At 36.2% G+C, this 21990-nt stretch overlaps 1 protein-coding gene across 5 annotated transcripts in view; it reads right to left on the bottom strand.

Annotated features, from left to right (window-relative positions):
* The window catches only part of NBEA (neurobeachin), a gene marked incomplete at both ends in the record, with an annotated part of 621684 nt that overhangs the window by 69621 nt on the left and 530073 nt on the right, over positions 1-21990 (bottom strand). For all 5 annotated transcript variants that reach the window (XM_080719963.1, XM_080719960.1, XM_080719962.1 and 2 more), the window contains 2 exons: positions 4146-4286; positions 21526-21638. In XM_080719963.1, the coding sequence (XP_080576089.1) occupies positions 4146-4286; positions 21526-21638 (254 nt within the window). The remainder of the gene's footprint in view (positions 1-4145; positions 4287-21525; positions 21639-21990) is intronic.

Below are 21990 nucleotides of genomic sequence, written 5' to 3'. Positions count from 1 at the left end.
TAGCATAAGCCGGGCGTGGTGGCACACGCTTGTAATCCCAGCGCTTGGGAGGCTGAGACAGGAGGATTGCACAGGTTCAAAGCCAGCCTCAGTGCTTAGTGAGGCTGTTAGCAATTTAGTGAGACCCTGTTTCCAAATAAAATATAAAAATAGGTCTGGGAGGATAGCCTGGAGGTAGAAACCCTGTGGGTTCCACCCCTAGTACCACCAAAAAAAAAAAAGGCTTTAGCATAAGCTTTCAAAACAACCCACAACCTATAAAGAAAATTTCAAATTCTAATTATTGTATTTACAAGTTAATTAATTTTTGTATAACTTCAGCTTGAACCAAGGGATATTCTATCTTTACCTTTGAGAAACACCCTCTCCTCTGTTTTATTTTTTATTTGGAAATAGGGTCTTGTTACATTGCCTAAGAGCCTTGCTAAATTGTTGAGGCTTGGCCTCGAACCTGTGATCCTTTTGAGTACTAGAACTGTAGGTGTGCACCACTATGTCTGGCACAAATTGCTTTTTTTATATACAACTTATAAAACTTCCAAAGAATTATGATTAAATGTCTGAGAAATAAGTTTTGAATAGGAAGGCTGGATATGCTGAGTTTGGAAGCTGAATGGATTGCTGAGGGTTGAAGTGGCTTGTGAGTAAGATTTGATACTTTAGGGTAGTGTTTTATGTCCAGGGAAAGGTATAAGGTTAAAAATGTTTTAAATAAAATATGTCATTTTATCATTAGTTTTTATCTGAAGAAATTCCAAACTCTGATATGTTAGTTTATCCATCTTTTGTCCAACAACAGCTATCAAGGAAACAGTCTTTAGTGCTTTGTAATTCAGACAAGTGATTTCACTAGTAGTTTGTCTAAAATAATATTTGTAGTATAATATTTGTAGTATAATATTTGTAGTATAATTATTATACATCTTACAGAGCTATAGAGTGATAGGAACACCCATGAACACCAGGCCCATCCCTTCCCTCTCCTTCCCAGTACTTGTCTTTGAGATTGGCATTGCTAGTTTAACAAAGGCACATAACATTATTTCAATTGCTACCTTTTTTAAGACTCTATCCCCCCTTCACCTTCCTCTAAACCCCTTCCACCAATTCCACTGGAGTCTTTTTAACTCAAAATAATGAGGTATGTAGTTAATTAGCATTTTATGCATTATTATAATTGTTATACTAAGGATATTGAATGAGCCTAATAATAAGTTTAATGACTTTAGGTTTAAGGTTTGAAAAGTAAAGGACAGGCATTTATTTTAATCTACATTACATCTGTCTGAACAAATTCTTAGCAACATAAATTGTAATGCATTTTCTACATCATAAACTCCTTGGGACGGGAGTGAAGAAGTCACAATTCCCTGGGCCATTAGGTTAAACACTTAGTTTAGTAAGTGTTTAGTAAGCCATTAGACCACGCTAATAATACTGCTATTTCTAACAGTATAGCATAAGATCCTTGGGCCAGAGGAGTCCTCAGGAAACAACTCTAGACCTGCTTTGTCTAATACGGTAAGTAGTGAGTAGCCACATGAGAGCACTGAGCACTAAATGTCACTAGTTCAAACCGAGATCTGCTGTAAACATAAAATATACTCTGGACTTCAAAGGCTTGCCATGAAAAAACGTAACTTTGACAATGCATATGTTGAAGTGGTAACATTTTGGGTATACTAAGTTAACAAATGATTTATGAAAATTAATTTCATCTGTTTCTTCTTTTTACTTTTATTTTCTATTTTTGGCACTATTCACCGAATTCAGGGGCATTCTACCTTTGAGCTCCACTTCCAGCCATTTTAATATTTTATTTGGGAACAGGGTCATGCTAAGTTACTAAGACTGGCCTCAAACCAGTGATCCCCCTCTCTCAGCCTCTGAAATACTGGGATTGAAGATGTACACTACATGCCTGGCTTAGCTTTTGCAATACTCTAGCTGGTAAATAATGGGAATCTAAATTAAAGGCAGTGCCGGAGGTAATAGAGAAAAGGAGATAGATTAGACAGATATTTAGCTGGCAGAACCTAAGTAAGGGGTGGTAAAATAGAGAAAATATCTAGGACCAATTCCTTTCTCCAGTCCTTGTTTGCACCCAGGGGCATTCTACCTTTGAGCTACACACCCAGCCCTTTTTTTTTTATTTTGAACGAGTGTCTTGCTAAGTTGCTAAGGGCCTAAGTTGCTGACTCCTTGAACCTATGATCCTCCCGTTTCAGCCTCTAAAGTATTGGGACACAGGTGTGTGCTACCATGCCTGGCTAGCTTCCCAATTTCTAGATGGGACAACTGGGTGAATGATCTTGCTATTTAAGTATTTAGAAAAAGCAGGAGGATTCACAGTAGGGAGAGAAGTTCTCATTTTAAAATGGTGTTTATGGTATTGAGAAATGTCCAGGGAAAAATACCCAATGGACGCTTGAAAACAGAAGTCAAGGGCCCACAAGAAATGTCTACAATGAAGTCAGAGCTGGAAGTCACTATCTTGGAACTGAATGTAGGAAAAGCCTAGGGAATAGAGAATGAGGAAAATAAATCTCGAGACCCAGCAGAGAATTTAGAACAATAAGAAGAAAACCAGGCGAGGATATTGTCAGAGGAGCCATGAGGGAAGGAAGTGAGCGATGTATCTGGTGCTTCAGAGACTGGGCAGTGGGAGTGAGAAGCTCTGTCCATAGGACCCGCCGCCACCTCTGCATGAACACATCAGTAAAGTGAGGGTGGGAACTGAGTCAGTCAGGCTAAAGACTGAATGGGGGGAGCCGGGCGTGGTGGTGCAGGCTTATAATCTCCGCGCTTGGGAGGTGGAGACAGGAGGATCACAGATCACGCAGGTTCCAAGCCAGCAGCGCTGGCTTAAGATACCCTGTTTCCAAATAAAAATGTATAAAAATGGGTCTGGGAGTATAGCCCGGAGGTAGAAGGGTTTCCAGGTACCCTAGTACCACCAAGAAACAAAAAGACTGAATGGGGGGTGACTAGTGGCCTTAGCAGGTCCCAGCAATGTGGTCCAGAAAAGACTGAGCTTCCAGTACAACTCACCACAGGGGACAGGAGCTATAGACTTGCAAAATGCAGAAGCTAGGGGAGGCTTTTCTGTTTCTTTTTCTTTTTTTTTTTTTTAAGATTAGAGAGATGTAATATATTTTGTCTTAGGAATAAGAGAAAGTAAAAGAGAGGTGTCCAAAAAAATTGGAACATAGATTTTTTGTTGTTGTTGTTTTGTTTTTTAGTAGTACTGGGGGTGGAATCCAGGGGCACTGTACCTCCAAGCTATACCCTCAGCCCTCTCTTTGAATATTTTCATTTCTGAAACAGGGTCTCACTAAGTTGCAAAGGGCCTCACTAAGTAGCTGAGGCTGCCCATGAACTGCAATCCTCCAGTCTCCACATCCTGAATGCTGGGATTATAAGTGTGTGCGCCACCACACCCGGCTTGAAACATAGTTTTAAAACATGCTGCCTAAGAATCAATAGTGAAAGTGTCAGGGAAGAAGGGCCAGTGTGTTTCTTAAGTGAGAAAAGAGCAGTGGGGAAGTACTGCAGAAGATTGGAGCCTCTGTAACTGATTGAGGGGGCCGAAACTATCTCTCAGGGATAGAGTGCGTGTTTATTAGCATGCGCCAGGCCCTGGGTTCAACCCCAGCATCATAAATAAATCACTAGTAAGTTTTAAAAATTAAATAACTGAGTTAGGCTGGAGAAGCTCACAATTATTCATCTTCCTAATCCAACGCTGTAAATAAAACAATTCTATTTTTGCTAGGGTTTGTAATGTCTAACTTCTACTTTATTGGTCCTCAGTCTTTAAAATGAATAACAAAGCTGGGCATGGTGGTGCATGCCTGTAAATCCCGTACTTGGGAGCTGAGACAGGGGGATTTCAGATTCAAGGACAACCTCAGCAATGTAGCAAGGCTCTCAGCAACCTAGAGAGACCCTGTTTCAAAACAAAAACATAAAAAGGACTGGATGTGTAGCAGAGAGGTAGAATGCCTCTAGGTTCAATTTCTAATACCCCCTCTAATAATAATAATAATAATAATAATAATAATAATAAATTTTATTTTTATTTTATTTACTTCCTTCAAAACCTTAAGGTAGTAAAGGCAAACTGTAACTTAAAGAATACTCACAATTCGAACGAGCCAAGACAAGGTGGATGTGGCTGTTGAGTAATGTGTGTTATAATGGTAGGGTGGGCTTTGATCATCTTCCCATGTCTCATAACGCTCTGCATAAAACACAGCTCTTTTCGGGTTCAAAGCACCAATGGGCTATAAAAAGATAAAAGGAAACATATTGTTTAATACAGTCATTTTGGACAATCTAGATGGTGAGCCTTTATCCTGAAAGTATTACACTATTAATTTATCCCAACCATAGAGCATAAATAAGTTATTTAGTACTGTATTTTTACTGAAGTGGATTTTGATAAAATCACTGTCCTTGTTAAAAATCATCCAAGAAGATTATTCATATGTGCAAAGATTCTAGATTTGGCTAAAAGTTCTGATAAAGTGCATTACCAGAGTTGATTCCGTCTTAACTGCAAAGACCAAACTAATATTTTTATGATATTTTCCTGTCTACTTGATACACATAATGAGAATTTAGCTCGGAGTACAGGACATGTAAGGGGGAGAAGGTTGCTGTGGTAGGTGATCAATGCATCAGAGATGACCATATCAAAGAAAACTTTGTCATAAAAATGGTATGTCACCAAGGTGTGAAGACCACAGTCCTCTACAGGAAACCCTGTAGGGATGCTAGTTCCATTCTGTTATTACTTGGAGCATCCAAGCTTTTTATTACACCACAAACCTAACAGAGACATGCATAATCCAGACAAATCTGATTCCCCGGAAAATTCCTTTTTCAAAGTCCACTAAGACCTCTCCTAAGAGAACCACTGCACTACTTACTCATCATGATGCGAATCCCTGTAGAATACACAATTAATGTTCAGACATATGGTCTTTTTTTTTACTCCTACAATAAAACATGTAGTAACTGGATCATTGTTTCAAACTTCTTGGGCCAGCTGAGTCATTAGACTTTCTAGCACAAATTCCTCGTGATTACAAATAACAAACTGCCTTAGATGAAGTTTTTGCCTAATTTTGGCTCAATAGTATATATGAAGCCCACTCATCAAATAGCACAATTATTTTAATTTGCATACTATAAAATAAATATTTATATGGAAGCAAAAGATGAATATCAAGTATAGTATGTTAGTCCTTTATTTCAAAATTTAATATTACTGCTTGACTATGAACTTTCCCCCAAGGCTTAATTTTAACAAAAGTAGTAGTAGAAAATTAGTGTTTCAATGGGACACATAATGTTACACTAGAGAGAAAGATTCACTTATAAAATACCACGAGCCTTTAAGTCCCTGGAGACTAATTCAAATAACACAATCGTGTTAGCAGTTACCGTCTGGTAGAATTCCCATACAAACTCTTATTTGCAAGGATGCTTATCCTGAATATTAAGATTATTTGTAAATTATGTTCCCTTTGTGCTAACTTTTTGGCTTAACAAAGACTAAACACTTTAATCGTTTATTTTTTTACAGTTTCATTTCTTGTGTACAAGATCATTAACCTTTTTTGGTTCCTAAACTTTCTGTCTTCATTTTTGCCAAAGTATAAAAGTATAGCCAAGCGTGGTGGTGCACGCTTGTAATTCCCAGGTTTGGGAGGCTGACACAGGAGGATAGCACAGGCTCAAAGCCAGCCTCAGCTACTTAGTGAGGCTCTCAGCAACTTAGCGAGACCTGTTTCCAAATAAAATAAAATGTAAAATAGGTTTGGGAGTGTAGCCCGGAGGTAGAAGGCCCCTGGGTTCTATCCCCAGTACCACCCCCCCCCCAAAAAAAGTATAAAAGTACAAAACTTTGGTTTAAATATACTGTAAAAATACTTAAACTTTATTCTGTGTTAAATTTCATTGGTTATCTATGAAATCTTTTAAAATTGATGTAAATAAAGCAAAGTAATTTTGTTAAACCCTATATAGAATCTTAATGTTTAAAACAAAAGCAGATCTTTTTAAGGTAAAGGAGTAATTACTATAAAGTGGGATGAATGTAGATTTTGTTGCTGAACTCAAATACTGAATTTTTTACTTAAAGTTCCCTAAATTTTCAATACCATAACAGATATGAAGATATGCTTTCTAATTTAATAAGTATATTTTTCAGACCACTGAAAATGGTTAATACTTTCCTCTGTCTTGAATATGCTAATAGATTTTTCACATGCATAAAATGTCTGCCCAATCCATAGGGATCACCTTATCTGATATTGTTTGTTCTCTAAGACCCCCAAAACATTCTTGAAAAGGGAACATGGCCCTTCCTCTAATTTTTTCCAGCCTTCTCCTCAACTACTGGAAAAGGGATAAACTAAATATTTACATTTTCCATTTTACTCAATTTTCATTAAAGTCACTTTACTAGTGTGTTTTACAGAATAATGCTTTGTAGAAAACAGCTGCACAGTATTAAGTCAGTCCATGCCTTCATTAGTAACTTCTTAAAATATATTTCCAATTTAGAATTTTTGTCTAATGCAGTTACAAATTAATTTTATTAAATATAATGTAAATGATTTGTCATGTATTACTAATCTTCTATCAGTAACTTCTAGTGGTCAGAAAATAAATCATATTTTTAAGTTTCAAAATGTTTAGAAAATGAGACTTTTGTCATGTGTAACATGTTTTCTTATTAGAGCCAAAAAGATACATCACATCATATATCATATTATATCATATATTTCCACCAGTCATTTACCTACCTATCCACCTACCTACCAACTGATAAGATCACAAATTTGCTCATTTTTAAATTTGAGTAAATATTGCAAAGTCCCTTTGAACAAGGCAAGTGAATAAGGTAAAATTCCAGTAAAAAAAAAAGCAGGGCTATAGTTAATGAAATTTATAAATTCAGTTTGCAATCTTCTTCAATTTTTATCATAGCTACTATATCAAGAGCCAGTTCCTTTTTCTGTCAAAAGCACAACCACTATTCTGTAAGGGCTACCATATAAAAAGATTTCAAGAAAAGTTTAAAACTTGATATTTCATCTATTGCTGTTTTGTTCTTGTGAACAAAATCATGAAATGGAACATGCACAAAATGAAAAATGTACTGAGTGTGGTGATGAACGCTTGTAATCCCAGTACTCGAAAGGCTGAGAGAGGAGGATTGCAAGTTCATGTTGAGCCTCAGCTACTTAGTGAGGCCTTCCACAACTGAGTGAAATCCCATCTCAAAGAATAAAAACTTGGGCTGGGGTGTAACTCAGAGATAGAATGCCCCTGAGTTTCATCCCCAGTAAAACACACACACACACACACACACACACACACACACACACTATATATATATATATATACTATATATACTATATATATATATATAGTGTGTGTGTGTAATTTCTATATCCACAAAACTTTAACAACTGCTATAAAACCTATATAAGTTGCAAATCACATTTTAATATGAAAGAATCAAGAATGACTCATAAAGAAATTTACATTCTTTGCAAAATTTATGAGAAATTATTGTGTAATGTTCCTATGTCTATATGAAACACTATTTTACTGTTGGAAGAAATCATGTTGAGGATTTTCTCTAATTTTCCCTTTTCAAAGACCAAAGAGAGAAACCTGTCTCAGACCTCCGACTTAATTAAGTGCAAAATAGCTTTGTTTTCCTGAAAAATTCCATGATTTTATTATATAAAATAAAAAGTCCTGACAGCTATGCAGATTTCCATTCTTTAAGGCACCGAGAAATGCTATTCTAAGTAGATATATTTAAATTATTCTCCTCCCATGTTTCCCTTTATTGTATTTATTCATTTATTTTTACATGTACCATATTCTTCTTTTTATTCTCATAACATCTGTTAAAATGCAACAGAACAAGTGCTCCTTAGGTTGCACCTTGACGAATACTGGAGGGATTCCCTTTGGCAAGTATTTGGGAACTAGGCTTTTCTTTAGTTTTCTTTTCCTATTTTTCTCCTTTCTGTTTCTTTAGCATTAAATCATCGATATTTTTCTTCCAAGTTATAGCAAGTCCTTTTTTTGGAATATGTACACATAAACTAAATAAGCAAAAGTGGCCAAGAAAAAAATTACATAAATAAAAATTTTATTGAGTAAATGGTATTATATGAGACTCTAGAAGGGCTTCTAGAGAAAAATCTGAGTGCCAAGCAAGATTCACTTAATAAACAAAAAATAAATGTTGAATGGCTTAGCCGGGTGTGGTTGTGCATGCTTGTAATCCCAGCATTTGGAAGGCTGAGACCAGAGGAATACAGTTCGCGGATAGCCTCAGCTACTTAGTGAGGCCCTCCACAACCTAGTGGAACCTGTTTATAAATGAAGAATAAAAAATAGGGCTGGGGGTGTAGCTCAGAGGTTGAATGCCTCTGGGTTCCATCCCCAGACCCGCAAAAAAAAAAAATATTTTAATAACTTAAGGAATGGTTAATGTCATCAAAGTAGATTATAATTTTTAGGAATAAAATGTTTTTCAAGTAATCTTAACACAGTTTGGCTATATCCTAAAGCACTGGAAATGCCTGTGATGTTCATGGTAAGATTCTACAAAGATACAAAACATCCATGAGCTCATGAGAGTAGCTACAAATGCTCATGAATAATGTATTTGTATAAGATGTTGTCTTCACATCCATTTTCTAGGTTGATTTTCTTAAGTCAGTGAATGCAAGGCATTCATTATGAACCTAATTTCATGAGGAGAGAACAGGTACCTGAGTACCTTTCCACAGCACTGCTTTGCATTTTCACTGCTAAATCTAAAATTTGGATCTCATTGTGATTCTTTTTCTTCCATAACGACCTCCTTGCTTCCTCATCTGCCACCGAGCATCCAAAAAGAAGAGCATCTTATATCACTACTAGCTCAATGCTCTTATATTATGGATAAGGATGCAAAAGAAGTCATATCAAAGTCATATTGCTAGCCGATGGCTATACATTTTACGGAGTCAGCTAAAGCTTTGTGCTGGATATAGCTCGAAGCAGGGTAGAGTTGAGTGGTTTGTTCAGCATCTAGGTACAACTTTAGTTGCTTGAACATTCTCAACATCTCTGAGCTTCTAACAGGTCTGAGTTGTATCTCATTATAAGGACCAAGGGCTTGAGGATCCTTAGAAAAGGCCTCAGGACTGCTAACTCTTTCATTTTTTTAGTCTTGAATGACAAGACATATTCTGGAAATCCTCAGTTATGACAACGTAGAAATCATTTCTGCAGACGCTTCTGTGCTCAAGTAAATTCTCTGCCTCCCTTCTTATCTTACTGGGAAACTGCGACTCATTCTTTTGGAAGCAGTTCAAATTCTGTCTGTGAAGCTTAACATGACACCATCTGGTAAGAGTTAGCCAAGTTTATAACCTTTTTTTACCCAGTATACTAGCTTTTAAAGGGAATGAATGCCTTATCTTTTATTCATCTCTGAATTCTCAGCACCTCATACAATACCTGGGTGTGTTTAGATGAAAAACAAATGCTAAATGAATGAAGACTAGTTGATAGCATAATATTAAATGAAATTTCCACACGGGACATTTAGACTAAGCTCTTAGTCAAAAATAAAAATAGTGAAAAATGCTTTTAGCACATAGAAGAAATGGGCAAGTTTTCTCACAAACTGAGCTTTTACAAATCACCAAGAAACTAATAAGAACCTGATGAGATAAATGAGCAAACACCAAGGGGCGGTTCAGAGAACAATGGATGCCAACTGCTTATCAAAGTAGGAAAGAACAGTACTGGCTTCTATATGGCAGTGAATATTATTTTTTCTGCTTTGTTTTTGTACTAGAGGCTGAACCCTAGGGCATTCCAACTCTAACTACAACATCAGCCTTTTTTTCTTTTGCAACAGTATTTCTCTCAGTTGCTGAGGATTTTGCTAAATTGCTGAGATTGACCTCAAACCTGTGATCTCCCTGTGTCAGTGTCCCCAGTATTGGGATTACAGGCATGCACCACCATGCCCATCTATTTTTTTCCTATTTAGGATTCATTATTCCTCCCTTTGTGAACCAGTCTTTCCTCATCCCCAGTCTACTTGGTGCAGGGGGCTGACCGTATTAACTAACATTAAGGGTAGGCATATGATCTGGACCTGTCAATTAGTATATTCTATCCACAAGGCCACTATTATTGGTGCAGAGATGGGCACATTATTCAAGTTGATTCAGTGAACCTTGGGGTTCTCTCTAGTGTGGTTACCAAGACATCACTGCTGCACCAGAGAAAAGCTGACTAAGAATGAAGTCAGGGAAAGGAGTAAAAGAGATGTGGCATCCCCATGATACTAGGTAAGCCCTCAGCTTGAAGTTTCCACAACTTACCAAGTCCTGGGGCCAGTAGACACTTTGTTTTTTAAATTAAAGTCAGTTTAAGTTGACTTTCTATCCCATATAAGTAGTTATTACTATACTTACAAATATTAAAAGTCAAACAAAAACTATGTTTACTCACTAAATTGTCAAAAGTTATTAAGTTTCATGATACTCAGGATTCACCAAGATGTAGGAAAAGATGATGTCTCTTCATATTATTGGTAAAAATATAAAATAGTATAAATTTTTGTGGGGCAAAACATTTTTCAAAAAATGTATACACTTTTGATACAGTAATTCCACTCTGAGGAATTTATAATATGGAAATAATCAGAGACAACACTGTTAGAAATGACAAAACCAAAGCTGGAGTCTACCAAATAAGAGACTGGTTCAACAAATGATGATACACCCATACTGATGTTTATCATGGAGCTATTTGGAAAGCCTGATTGGAAAAGATTCAAAGATGAATTCATTCAATAAACATTGAGTATTTGCTACTAGAAATTACTGTAGACCCTAGAATAAGAAAAAAGTCCCCTGGTCTCCTGAAACTTGCATTCAGATGAGTAGGTTCATCTGTGCAGTTAAGTATGTGAGTATCTACACATAGAGGCAGAGACGGATGAATCTAAATAAAGAACTAGGTAAGTAAGAAAATACTAGATCTAAGTACTCTACTGATGCTGAAAACAGAATAACAAGATTACAGTGTTTGGGAGGTAGAGAGGGTTATCTCTGAAGAGGTACCTCTGAGTTGTAGTGGGAATGACAAGAAGGAGTCAGTGATGGAATTCGGGGGTATGAGAATATAAGTTATTGCTGGGCTCTAAGGGAGACCTGGAGGGCATGTTCAAGGAACAGAAAGAAAGATAGTGTGCCTGAAACACAGTGCATAAGAAGTTTATGAGATGAGCTGAGAAAAGAGGCAGGGGCTGTATCACACGCTTTGTAGATCAGGGTGATGGAATACATTTTAAAGTAAGCACAGTGCAAAGTCATTGAGTGGTTTTTAAGGAGAAAAAATGTCTGAGTTAGGCTTTAAAAGTTAACTTCAAGGGGTTTGTGGAGAATGTATTATAGATAATGTGAAATTATTAATAGTGCTAGAATTTTTAAAAGGCCAGTTGCTAAAACAGGATCATACATTACTTAAGTTTCTCTGAAAATTCGGTAGTACATATGTAATATATTTTCATTTAAATATTCAGTGAAAAAAATCTGAAGAATATACATAAAACTTTAACAGTTACTGCCAGGAAAGGATAATGCTGGAGACTTTTGGTCTTCCCTTTATTTACTATTTGGTCAAGAATTTAGCTTATTTCAGGCATAGACTTCTAGATGGTTTTCCAACTATATGACCCAGAAACAGTGTGTGTGTGTGTGTGTGTGTGTGTGTGTGTGTGTGTGTGTGTGTGTGTTTGTGACAGCCTGGGGATTAAATCCAGGGCATCTACTTCTGAGCTATACCGCCAGCCCTATTTTTTAAATTGTTTTTTATTTTGAAACAGGGTCTTTCTAAGTTACGGAGAGTCTCCTCTGGCTAAGTTGCTGAGGCTGGCCTTGAACCTGTGATCCTCCTGTCTCAGCCTCCTAAGTTCTGGGCCACAGGCATGGTACAACATGCCCAGCCAAAAATATATTTTAAATGTGAACATTTTAAGTTTGATAAAATTTAATAGGTTATAGTAATGTTGTATTGTAGCTAATACGTACTAAAGATCAAATTTTCCATATATAAATTCTTATTACTAATCCTTAGTTATATTTGAATCAGTACACATCAAGATCTTACCAGTTAAAACAAGCAGAATACCATGAGAGATAAAAACAGACAAACCCAGAAAGTGAGATGTTCTTCAGGATAACCACCATGACCTATTTCTTTAGTAAATCAGTATTATAAAAAAAAAAAAAAAAATGGGGGAGCTGGGCGTGGTGGTGCACGCTTATAATCCCAGCATTTGGGAGGCTGAGACCGGAGGATCCTGGTTCACAGACAACCTCAGCTACTTAGTGAGGCCCAAGCAACTTAGTAAGTCCCGGTTTCAAAATAAAGAATAAAAAATAGGGCAGGGGGTGTGGCTCAGTGGTAGAATCCCCTGGGTTAAAAAAAAAAATAGGGGTGGTTGTTGGGAGCTATTCTAGTTTATAAGACATTTGGAAGACAGAAGAATCGGAGATATTATGTGGTTGTGGACTGAATCATGGCTTGAACAAACCAATTTTTAGAAACACCTGGGAGATAACTGGAAAAGCTTGGTTAATATTAATACAGTGCTAGATGATATTAGGGAATAATTATAAATTTTGTAAGATGTTATAATTATTATTATATTGGAAAATGTTAATTTTATTTGGGTGTAAAGTATGATACCTTTAATTTACTTTAATATACCTCAGTGAAACAACAACAAAAAGCTATAATGTCCATAATTGGTACTTTTTTTGTGTCTGAACATTTTCATAACAAAAAGTAAAAATTAATGAAAATGGAATACAAAACCCAAAGCAAAACTTTTCAAAGCAAACTAAGTCCTTTTTCTGCTTCCTGTGTTTTGGGTTGTTCTTATAAATAAGTACACTTTACATTATTCGCTGGAAAAATGTGAGTTTCAAAAAATGTGTGAAAACTTTGCTCTCTTACGTGGATCAAACCTCCTCTTTGCAATTTTAAACATGCTATTAATTTTCTTATAAGGAACAGGACCTGAAGTAATGAAGCATTAATAATTCACTGTGCAGGACAGTGCACAAGATTTCTCTCTCTCCTGTAGGATGTTAAAGAGAGCTTTTTGCTTTTTACCAAAACACAAAAAAAAGAAAGAAAAAGAAAAAAGATAAATATTTGTTAAGAAACAAAAGTCAACACTAAAAACAAATAATCCAATTAAAAAAATGGGCACGTGAACTAAATAGACACTTCACGAAGGAAGAAATTCAAATGGCCAATAAATGCATGAAAAAATGCTCAACATCATTGGCAGTCAGAGAGATGCAAATAAAAATACCCTGAGATTTCACCTTACCCCAAGTAGAATTGTAATCATTCAAAACACAAACAACAACAAATGCTGGTGAGGATGTGGAGAAGTGGGAACTCTAAAACATTGTTGGTGGGATTGCAAATTAGTGCAACCGCTTTGGAATGGAAAACAGTATGAAGAATATTTAGAAGAATGAGAACAAATTTATCATTCAATCCAGCAATACCACTTCTGGGTATCTACCCAAAAGAAATGAAACCAAAGTAACAAACTAAGCCATGTATATCTATGTTCATAGCTGCACAATTCACCATAGCCAAACTATGGAACCAGCCAAAATGTCCATCAACAGATGAATGGATTACAAAACTGTGGGATATACACAATGGAATTTTACTCAGCCATATAAAAAAACACAATTACATCCTTTACAGGGAAATGGATGGAACTGGAGAAGATTATGCTAAGTGAGATTAATCAATCACAAAAAAATAAGAAAGTAGATGCATTCTCTAATATGTGAAAGCTAAGGAGAAATGGGTCATAGGAGGAACTCTAGATGAAAAGGAAATCCTATAGAGGAGCAAACAAGACAACCTAACTGTGGGGATGGGAGGGAGGAAGAAGGAAACTCTCTAAAGCATAGGATGTACTTATTCATATGGTAGTCAACCACTAAGCCAAGCATGGGAGGGAGGGATGGGGAGGGAGTGGGGTGGGGACAGGGTAGGGGTTAACTGGGTGATATGTGCACGTATGTCTACACAAATTTTTTTTTTACCCCATTATGATGTATGAATACAATGCACCAATAAAAAAATTTAAAAAACAACAAAAGTTGTAGGAAAAATGTAGGGCTTCCAGATTCAGAAAATTAAAATTAATCATTAGACTTACTGCAATTTTTAGTATAGCCACCTACCTATCACAGAGAAATAATAGGTAATATTCAAAAGCAAATTAGACCTATTAAACAGTGTATTTCATTAGAGTTGTGAGAATAAAGCAAGAAAAACCATGTAAGACGCCTAGGACAATCCCACAGGTTGGCTGCCATTGTTATCATACTATAATAATTCCTAAGAAAATTAGTTTTAAATATCTTAGTGAAAAGTAAAAATATTCATATAAAAATAACGGAGTCTCTTAATTCTTTCTATGTCTAGGTTTCTTTCCTCCTTCCTTTCTTTTTCTTTCTTTCTTTCTTTTTTTTTTTTTGGTAGTACTAGGGATGGAACACAAGTCCTTCTACCTCTGGGCTATACTCCCAGCCCTAATTTTTTTTATTTTGGAAAGAGGGTCTCACTAAGTTGCTGAGAGCCTCACTAAGCAGTTGGGGCTGGCTTCGAACCTGCAGGCTCCTCCTGTCTCAGACTCCCAAGTACTGGGATTACAAGTGTGCACCACCACGCCCGGCTCTGTGTCTAGGTTTCTAATGATTAAGTAGAAGGATGACGATGAGGCTACAAATTAGTTTCCAGAATATCTCCAATTATGTAATACTCGATTTCAGCTGGAAGAAAAGGCTAAGGGAGACTGTTTGACCCAGTTGTGCTGTATGTTAAACAGATGTGGCCTCTGGTTGGTGAAGTGCTTGACGAAGACTTCCTTTTCCTTTCCACAGATGAGTTCTCTCCTGAGCATGCACTACACAGCGCTCCTAATCTCACTAGTTCCATCTTTAACAGCTAGTGTTTTTTCTCCTCTTTCTGAAAGGGCAGACAAGTGCCTCAATGGGAAGAAACAAGAAAAGAGGAGAAAGGGGAAATTTAGCATAAGTGGACAGAGCTTATGACTATTTGGAAGTTCTGTATAAATCCATAAAGCTCCTTGTCACCTACTGTGTGTCTCCAACAAGATGGTGGAGTTATAAACAAATACCTTATTATTTCTAGTTACCACAATGTCTGAGAATTAATCTGCTTCCTTGTGTTTGTCTTGTTTTATTCTTCAATTGGGGGGAAAATGTGCAACTGGTAAACTAAAAGTAGCTATGCATCCTTAAGGGTCTGGACCAGTTCTTACTGTCTTTGTATCTCCATTGCCTGGCACAGAATAGGGTGGCAATTAATGCTTATATAATGAAAGAATGAGTGAATGAATAAAAGTACTAATTTAAACAGTTGATTCTTTCATGAGTTTCAAAACAGCAGCCAAATACTGCCAATCAATACTTTACCCTTAAAACAGTTCTCCTTCATAATTGCTATAAAAGCAAGCCTAACAATTTTCAGCATACTGCTCGGTATAGGCTAAGGAGGCATTTAACATACATTTACACAAATATTTCAAATTGGCAGAAGGCTTTTTGGCAAATGACATATAATTATATTTACACATGCAGTTTGAGTAAGTTTTATATCATTATAATTAGCCACTAAGACACTCAGTAGTTTTGTCCATACTTGGTGATTTAAAAAATTTAGCAGTAGATAGATTATATGCTAAAGTCAAAAAAATTAATTTCATTGTAAACATTGTTAACTTATCTACAAGATAAGACAAGAGCCGAGCTGGGCGTGGTGGTGAGCCGGGTGTGGTGGTGTACGCTTGTAATCCCAGCATTGTAATCCCAGCATTCGGGAGGCTGAGATTGGAGGATCGTGGTTCGCGGACAGCTTCAGCTACTTAGCGAGGCCCTCTGCAACTCAGTGAGACCCTGTTTCAAAATAAAGAATAAAAAAAATTAGGGCGGGGGGGTGTAGCTCGGAGGTCAAATGCCTCTGGGTTCCATCCCCAAACCCACAAAAAAAAAAAAAAAAAAAAAAAGATAAGACAAGAACGATAAAATAACTCTAGAAACTTTCTCCAGCTCTCAGAATTGTGCATTCCTACCTTACCTAAGCTTACTGTTCTCTGTGGTAGACATTTGGCAGTATCAAGGGTGGACCTTTGAGTAGTGCTCACACTTCAGTGCATCCATTTGCATTATCACATTTCAAAGCCTCAAGGCATTATCACTTCCTCTTTTTAAGTGGCATAATAATTTGGGGAAATGGTTATGCTTATCATCATCTGTCAGTCAAATAACTCCTGTGTTAACAAAATATATTTTTCCCACTCAGTGAATGGGTGTGGGTGTGCGATGTCTTATGCTCATGTCAATATAAGCAGGGCTTGGTTTTGTGATGAAACTATTTCATTTATCAGAGGGCATGACTGGGAAATAAGAAAATTCCATTTACACTTTAATGAGCAGAGACTGTGCTTTATGTCAAAGTCATGTAACCACTATAATCTAAGAGTCAAGTCCATATGAGTATATGTAAATAACTACAGCACCAGCATATGTCGTATTTTAAGATAGATTTCACACAGGTCATATCTCCATAACGAATATCTGTATAAACTGGGGAAGGGGATCTTTATACCTGCTGTTGATCGGTACTGAAAAAAATGTCCATGAGAGATTGCTTCATTTGCTGCCCATCATGTCAAATAATACATGTAGCCTATAACCTTTATGTGCAATAAGTAGGCCTTTCTGTGATGTCTAATCAAAAGAGAGGTCTAATAAATATTATTGATAAAATCTTTCTTGATCCTTTTTTTTTTTTGTTGTTGTTTGTTTGTTTGTGTTTTTGGTACTGGGGATGGAACCCTTCTCCCGGCTACACTCCCAGACCTATTTTTTTATATTTTTATTTGGAAACAGGATATCTTAAGCTAGAGAGGCTGGCTTCAAACCTGCGCGATCCTCCTGTCTCCGCCTCCCAAGCACGGGGATTACAAGTGTGAGCCACATCGCCTGGCGCTTCTGTGCTCTTTAATTAATCAATAATAAAGAGGTCTAGGTAAAGAGTAAGAATATAAGTATAAAATACTTCCGTTCAAATAAATGTCCATCTCAAGTTTCAATAAACATTTAACTTTGGTATTTTGATAATTTGATTCTCTAAAGCAGATTTATTTATTGCATAAAAATTACTGATGGTATTGCTTTTTACTTCATTGAATAAATCCATTGAATCAACTGATCTTTCACTAGATATTTTTCAGTCAGACCAAAGATGGTGAAGCCCAAATGACAACTGTGAAGTCCACTTAGTAGCTACCAATCCCACTATGTGATAGATGCATTATATACACTAATATGTTGAACTCTTTCAACATAAAAACTTAAGGTCAAAGCATAGGGATAAACATCTGAAAGCAAAAACCTTAAAGCTTAAGCTTCATCAGCTTCATGTACATTTATCTCTGATTTAATATCCATATATTATAATGCTATATACAGAACAAGCAATCTGCTGCCTATTGTTTTTTCCCACTCCTAAACAATGAATATTTCTTGAGGGCTACTTCAATTAGCACCTGGCAAAGTTTCTTTTATATAATAGCTATGTATAGATCGACATTTCATAGCTTTTTAATGTTTTATACAGTATAAAATATAAAAATTATTTGGGGCCACAAATGTTTACTGAAATACATTCTAGAATTATTCAGTGCTAAAAATTATTACTTGGATTAGAACTCCCAATCTTTGTTTAGAAGCAACTGCTTTTGTTGTGCATGGTAGAGTATGGTTGTAATCACAGTACTTTGGAGGTTGAGACAGGAGGATCATGGGTTCACAGATAGTCTCAGCTACTTAGTGAGGCCCTCTGCAACTCAGTAAGATCCTGTTTCAAAAATAAAAAGACAAAAAAAAAAAAAATAGGGCTGAGGTGTAGCTCAGAGGTAGAATGCCCCTGGGTTCCATCCTCAGTACCGAAAAAAAAAAAAAAAAGATTCAATTGATTAATATTCAGTTATTCTAGTTCTTTTTAAAGCTTTTTAATAGCAACAAACTCTCTATTAAATTCTTCACTTGTAGTACTTATTATACCTACAAGAATTTCATGTGCTTTTTAGTGGAATCTCTTCACTACAGCAATATTACACTAAAGTAGTTTTTCCTTCCAATTATATTATTATACTTCAAATGTCATTTTCCCATTAGGCATATAATAAGATATATTTTCATACATTAGAATCTTGTTTATTAATGGCTTTTATGCAGGATAGTCTTGGGTTTCTAGACCATTTGTAAGAAGTTCCTATTAAGAAATTCAGTGAAGCATGGGAACAATGCAAGAGTAATTTATTAACATATCAGGAAGCTTTAATTTGGTAACATTTTCCAATCATGTTAGTGTGACAGAATAGAAAGGACAAATTGCTAAGGCATGGGATATTGTAGAATTAGAAGAGAAAGCTATCTATCTTTTAAGAGCTTATGGATTCAACTATTCACAAACATGAAGGACTCCAGGCTTGCTTTGCAATCAAGTTGCCTAATTTATTTAGGCTTCATCTGTTTTCCTCTACTATTTATTTAATACTATATAAAGCTGGAACAATGCATGTGAGTCACAAAAAGAAAAGCTCAGCCAACGGAAATACATAGTAAAGAAGTCAGCTTAAGAAACCTGAAGAATGTTCATATCTTCCTGTTACTTTAGAAATAGTGACTTCTTCATTTAATTTATCTCATATTTTCTACATGGATAAATTAAAAATCTATTATGCCAAAAATATTTTGCCGGATGCCTTCTATAATCCTTATTAATCATAAAGAATGTTATATTTTCTTTGGCGGGGTTATGGTTTCAAGAATATCCTGGCACTGATGAGTCAATCTGGTTTTGTTTGATGCCCAAAGATTTCACTTCAACCCTGGCAACCCAAATATATAACACTCAAAGACACACCATGGATGTAGTAGCATATACTCATCAGTATTTAAAACACATTTTCAAGTACATGGCCCATGTCTAGCACTATTATTATATATATAGCACTGACTGATAGTGATGTGCTGTGCACTTTTCCAAGTTCTTTATCCTTATCACTTCACCAACTCATTACAGTAACACTATTATTATTATCACCATTACAGAGGTGAGAAAACTGTTGCAAAGAGAAAGTAAATAACTTTATCTAATGCTTCATAGCTAGTGAGTGGCAGAATCAGGATTTCAGCTGAGGCAGTCTGGCCCCCGAACTCTTATTCCTGACCACTATTTTTTTTGCTGCTTGTGTAAGTCTATAAAATATACTAACTTATTGTTTAATTTTGGGGGGACTGATCTCATCCTTTAGATAAAAGAGGGCAGGCCCCATGAATTACAATGCCACTGTCTATCTGAGTCTGCATAATTTTTTTTTTTTTTTTTTTTTTTTTGGTGGTACTGGGGTTCCTGGAAGCCCTTCTACCTCCGGGCTACACTCCCAGACCTATTTTTACATTTTCATTTTGGAAACAGGGTCTCCTAAGCCAGCGCGCGCGGCTGGCTCCGAACCTGCGTGATCCTCCTGTCTCCGCCTCCCAAGCGCGGGGATTACAAGCGTGCGCCACCACGCCCGGCTAATTATTTTCACGTGACCAATGGTTAAAGATTTTTGTTGGATTGCACTGAGAAACATGCCATATTTGCCAGCATATTAGGATTCAACTGCTAGCATTTTAAAAACTATGTCTATGATTCAGTAACTATAATTCAGTAATATGTCACTATGCTAGCTAACTGATCTCTTAGGTACCACAGGTACCTATAACACCAAAACCAATATTACCAATGAAGTAGAAATCAAGATTTGATATGTAAGTCCCATAAAAGAACTGGAGAGTAAATGTTACACAATAATATGGATAAATTAGTAAACAGTTAAAGAAATATTCTATGTGGAATCATGTTAACTATAATTCATGAAGCACTTCTTTTTCCAAGTACCATGTTATATTCTGAAACAAACATGTCAATTGACCTTAATAACTATGTCAGGTAGAGTAGTGTCATCTAGTGATATCTTTCTCATATTACATATGGGCTAAGAGAAGTTGGTTTTGGTCACATAGCCATGATACTGGAATAAAGAACTTATGTAGCCTAGCTTTCAAAGGCACAAAAAAGCAAGAGAAGGCAGGCAAGCTGAGTTTAAAAACCAGCTGTGGGATTAATTTTCAACTGATTACAATGATGTTTCCCTGATTCACAGGGCTTATCCTGCCCTATGAATTCCTTAAATCTGCCCCCCTCCCCGATACACATTTAGCTTTTAACCTTCTGTGGAATGTGCTAAGCCAGATAAGTTTGATGGAAAAGAGAGATGATGTTAGAGTGAATGGGTTGTGGCTTTACCATGGACTGGTCTTAGGTCCTTAAACCATTACGAATTAGAATTAGGATTAGTGTCTCTGTTGCTCTTTCTCTCTCTGTCTCTCTGTCTCTGTCTCTCCCTCACACATACACACAATATCTATATTGTATATAAGATACAGATTCTCAAGGAGCATGATTCATTATATTACAATACAGAGCACCTTCTTGGGCTTAGTTCCTAGTTCTTTGCTGCATTTCAAATATTTCAGTGGGTGAATGAACCCAAAATTTGCCATTTATTTATTTGATTGTGATGTGGGGGATTGAACTCAGAGACATTCAACCTCTGAGCTATACCCCGGCCCTATTTTATTATTTTATTTTGAAAAAAGGGTCTCACCAAGATGCAGAGGGCCTTGCTGAACTGCTGAGGTTATCCTCAGACCCATGATCCTCCTATTTTAGACTCCTAGGTCTGAGGTACCACACCCAGTTTGCCTTTTATTTCTAATCTACATTATTTCTTGCCATTTTTTAGGCTATATTTCTTGTGTATAAACAGACCCATGATAAACTTATTTGACTTTCTTTTCAGCATTAAGCTCCCCTAATATAAAATACTTGTGTATGTGTATATGTGTGTGTGCATGTGTATATGTATTTATTTTATAGTCAAGACAACATGCCTTATAACCTAAAGAATATATCACAGATATAATTTGCTGTCATATTTTATGCTGATTTATGTTTATTTCTATGACTTTTAAAGCCTACCATATCTGAACATCCTCTCCCTAGGTCTGCTCTTTTTTAAATACCCACTTCATTTTGCCTATGATTTCATCAATTTATCTTCTTGTAGCTTAAATCCTATGGTATAAATTGGTGAGATTTAGACATTAACTACAAAAGGAGGAAACAACCAGGTTTACTTCCTTGTAATCATTAATTGGATATACATGCTCTAATAGAAAACCTTTATATTATAGCCAAATGGAGAAAACTGACTTCTATACATTTAAAAATTACCTTTGATAGATCCCTAAAATTTCCTGGCAGAGTCAGGTCCAATTCTTCTGATTCATAGTTTGTTAACACCCATGGAAATACTGGATATTGGTTGAGATCATTGTATGTCCGTCCTAGTAAAGAAAAAGAGAAATGAAAATGTACATACATTAATCGGTTATGGAGTAATTTCTGTACTTTTAATAGATAAGGCCACCCTGCTGAACTGCACACTTGCAGCTATTCTGCCAGATATATGTGTATATATGTACATATATATGTATATAATTTCTATATATATCCCCAGTACATAGAATACTATATTAAACTTTTATCTAGAACCAATGGAGAGAATCTGCAAATGAACAGAAGTGCTCTGAAGCTGAGATGAAGAAGCACTGAGAAGAATGCCATTCACCTGCCCCTCTCCCAGTTAAAGGATTATCTTTAGTCCTATGTTGTTTCACTGTCTGGGGGGCTGCAGGA

This window comes from Muscardinus avellanarius (assembly GCF_963383645.1).
Source record: "Muscardinus avellanarius genome assembly, chromosome: 2".
Classification (NCBI taxonomy): Eukaryota; Metazoa; Chordata; class Mammalia; order Rodentia; family Gliridae; genus Muscardinus; species Muscardinus avellanarius.
This window is presented reverse-complemented; position numbering and strand designations above follow the sequence as displayed.